Source organism: Phyllopteryx taeniolatus, chromosome 19, assembly GCF_024500385.1.
Source record: "Phyllopteryx taeniolatus isolate TA_2022b chromosome 19, UOR_Ptae_1.2, whole genome shotgun sequence".
Classification (NCBI taxonomy): domain Eukaryota; kingdom Metazoa; phylum Chordata; class Actinopteri; order Syngnathiformes; family Syngnathidae; genus Phyllopteryx; species Phyllopteryx taeniolatus.
Window position 1 is genome coordinate 3,904,885 of NC_084520.1, and position 3,985 is coordinate 3,908,869.

The 3,985-nt window shown below is 39.5% G+C and overlaps 1 protein-coding gene across 3 annotated transcripts in view; it reads left to right on the forward strand.

Moving 5' to 3' along the window:
* Positions 1–3,766, forward strand: part of dnah9 (dynein, axonemal, heavy chain 9) — a 186,446-nt gene extending 182,680 nt beyond the window's left edge. For all 3 annotated transcript variants that reach the window (XM_061756651.1, XM_061756648.1, XM_061756650.1), the window contains 3 exons: positions 205–458; positions 537–672; positions 3,008–3,766. In XM_061756651.1, coding sequence (XP_061612635.1) covers positions 205–458; positions 537–672; positions 3,008–3,235 — 618 coding nt within the window. In that variant the 3' untranslated portion in view covers positions 3,236–3,766. The remainder of the gene's footprint in view (positions 1–204; positions 459–536; positions 673–3,007) is intronic.
* Positions 3,767–3,985: the final 219 nt, after the last annotated feature.

The window sequence follows — 3,985 nt, forward strand, 5'->3', positions numbered from 1 at the left end:
TATAGCTAAATAACATGGCCCTTTTTTGCTACCTCGAAGAAAACATTCTGCCTTGGTAGCATAAGTCGCAGGAACTTTTTCATCTTATGACTCAGTTCCCCTGTGCACTACCAATGCAAATTCAATTGTGAAAACAATCACACTTCACCTTTGTATTGATATCACCACAGAAGTGATGACTGCTGTCTTTTATTGATCCTTTAGGGAGAACTAACCATGACCATTGATATGGAGAACCTCCAGAATTCTATTTTCCTGGACATGGTACCAGAGACTTGGTCAAAACGTGCTTACCCCTCCATGTCTGGCCTGACTCTGTGGTTCACTGACCTGCTGGCACGGATCAAGGAGCTAGAAGCCTGGACGACTGACTTTGTCTTACCTTGCGCAGTGTGGCTGACCGGCTTCTTTAACCCTCAGTCCTTCCTCACCGCCATCATGCAAGCCACGGCTCGCAGGTACTATACTGTAAGGCTTGTTTGCATATCAGCTTGAATTCTTGAAATTCTTGGTGTGATCCCATGTTTGGATGACAGGAATGAGTGGGCTTTGGATAGTATGAGTCTGAAATGTGATGTTACCAAGAAGAACCGTGAGGACTTAACATCACCCCCTCGAGAAGGGGCTTATGTTCATGGGCTATACATGGAGGGTGCCTGCTGGAACACACAGGTAAGGCTAAAGTTGTTTATTGGTTTCGCTTATATTTCTGAAGAGAAGTATTTTCACATCTGCCTTCATACCTGCTGTAATACAGGAACTCAAAATGAGAGAAAATATGGATTTAGTCTACCCTTTTTAGGGTCCGTCCCAAAACGGTTTCCATAAAATTGGAAACATAATATTGTCAATAATGTCTTTTGTAAGATTAATAATGACGATCTGCGCGGCTAAGGGGTTTATTGATTATTCTATTGATTATGAGGCACACTTTATACCTTGTACTGTTTGTTCTTTGCATCCAAACTCTTACTATGTATGCAAGTCTGACTAGACAGAGGGTGAATTCACCTTTAGATGCACCTTAAACTTACTCAAGTAAATTAACTTGGATGTTTCTTCCCTTAAGGGATTCTGTATTCCATTTGTGGCTTGATTTTCTATTTTGCATCCTGCTTTCATTCAGCTGCAGCGCATTACTCTGCTTCTCTTTGCTCTGTCTATCTAAGCATGCTACCTCTGTACAGAGTGTTGACCAGCTTTCAAGCTGCATCCCTGTAGACTTGTTAATTGGGGAATGTGCAGAGTGTGCACTTGAACACTTAGCTCTCCCCTTAGTTGAGTGGTTCCTTTTTTCTTCATTAAAGTTAGAGACGCAGGCAAATAGACTCTCAGTTAGCTTCTCCTCGCTGCTCCCGTCACTATTCATCCACTCCCTGCCCTCCTCACGGCGCCAAAGGCCAGTCTTGTGCCAGTGTCGGGGAACAGTGTGAATAGGAGAGTAAGCAGCACTCCGACAAGACCCAGATGTGTAGCAATAAAAGTCAAAGATTTATGATAAGCCTACTCATCTATATTTATAAAGTTCACCCCTTATTCAAAGGGGTATCACACATAAAAGAAAGCTAAGTACTGAATGCAATGTGCTGTAACTGAATTCTGCCATTACGCGAGATGTTTTTTTGTAATAGACAACTAAATGGTGGAGAACTGTCATACTAATTTACAATTTTATTTTGTTCACATTTAACATGGTCTAAAAAAGAAATGTTGTTGAGTTTGACATAATCTCATGAAGTCAGTGTCATACAAAAGACATTTAAGTGTTTTATTTAAGGTTAACAGTTCATATTGTGCACATACATTTCCATCACTAAAGTCCACCTCAAGACACTGGCAACAATATGATAAATTTAAGCCTGCGAAAAGCGATTTCGATCCAATTCCATTCCAATTATGATGCAATACAATTAGAAAGAATTTGCAAAAGAAGGTAACGACTGTCATTATGGACTTAAAAAGAGCCAAGTTGACAGTTGTATGTAAAAATAGATGCAATACTTTGCTCTTTGCAAGTGGCTGGAGCTTGTAGCTGTATCAAAATCTGAAGGGGCAAGGGTGGTAGACCATTTCATGTCACAACCTGCCCCTGTTTCAGGCGAGTAAGTCAGTATTTATATTTTGGAAGTTACATGTGTCTTGTCACAATCGCAAATTAATTATTGGACACAGATGAATGGCAAATAGTTTTATAGATTAATCAAGGCAGAGGTTCTTTAATATCAATTACGCATAACAGAAAAGTGCTTTACCAAGCCAAATTATGATTGTAAAATAAAGTTTGAATAGTTTTAAAGCAAGTCATAGATATTTTTGCAATTTCTGAGGCTTTTTTTTTTCCAGTTTGTTTGATTCCATCTTAGACAATTGTGATGATGCCTCAATTCATATTTGTCCGTTCAATTTGAACGAGATACATTATGGTTCTCTATGACCATGCAATTTTATTTTATTTTAGTACTTCAGTGAGGACACAAGTCTTGTTTGGAGATTGTTATCGCTTGTATTTACCCCACATGGACTTACTGGTATTTACCGCTTCTTTAAGGTTTTGCATCATTTCCAGATTCAATTAAGGCTTTTGTCCTCCGACTTTACCAAAGTCATCAGGATTTACACACAACCCTGAAATCCTCTATGCATGCATGGTGAAACTTCAGTTTGTCAGGCACTAAATGTAGGAGGATTAATTAGCGAGACAGACCTCCCTGTTTCAGTGTGTTTAGTGAATGTTTTTTGAGGCAGGCCATTTTGACTTTGTCCCAAACGCAGCTGACTTTCAAACATTCTTCAACAGTATGACGATGTTGTGTGCTCTGAGTGTCCCACATGGATCGTGTCAACCAGGATTAGTCCAACCTTTAAATGCAGACTCAGGGGGAGGAAAAACTACCACTACTACACTACTTTCACTGCACTTTACACAAATTAATTACTTCCCATAGTTCTTTGACGTGTCAATCTGTGTTTTACTAGATTGTCATCCCCTCCCATCTTTCTCTGACAGACCGGCTTGATTGTGGACGCCCGCCTGAAAGAGCTCACTCCCATCATGCCAGTAATCTTCATCAGAGCCATTCCTATGGACAAACAGGAAAACAGTAACATGTATCAGTGTCCGGTTTACAAGACCCGCCAAAGGGGGCCCACATATGTCTGGACCTTTAACCTGAAGACCAAAGAAAAACCCTCCAAGTGGACATTGGCTGGAGTTGCTTTGCTTTTGCAGATCTAGCAGAATTCCTGGAGCTTTAATGTGAAGGTTGTGGTAGTGATGGTACAACAGGGTCAAGGATCAGCTCACATTTTAACAGATTTTTTTTAAAGATGAGTAGTTTTTTTCGGAGGTCACTGAGCAAAGACTTTTTTTCTCCCAAAAGTTCTACAAACTCTGGAGACAAAAAAGTCACTCATTTTCTGAGGTCTCAGAAAGCTTTTCATGAATCTATTGCATTGCAAGTTATTAATGAATAGTCAAGACTGACGGTATGCTAAATTATGAAATCATGCAATTGCTCTTGTGATTCCCCCCCCCCTCCTTCAGCACATAAATTTCCACATTAATTGAAAGTCAGTTCACTTAAATCGATTCACTTCCCCTATTCACATAGTTACATATTCTTTCTCTTTTACTATGTATTTAGCTTCCATCACAGTTTCTGAAAAAGTTCTGTATGCTGTCAAAAAAAATGTCACTTGTCGTATATCAACATGGATTGTTACAGATTCAAATGCTTCATGATTTATTTCTCCCCAATAAATAAGAAGATGCCCTTTGATACTTGTTTACTTACTCTTAGCCACATTGCCTGATGATGAAAACCAGCTACACTGGTATCTGGGGATAATGTGCTGCCATGTGTAAACCGGAATTTATACTGCTCCTACTCAATTCATTTCAAAAACGTTGACATTTTAGCTCATTGACAGCAGTTCTGAAATGTCCTCTCTGTTTTTGTATCCTATGAGTCAGGGCACATTGCAT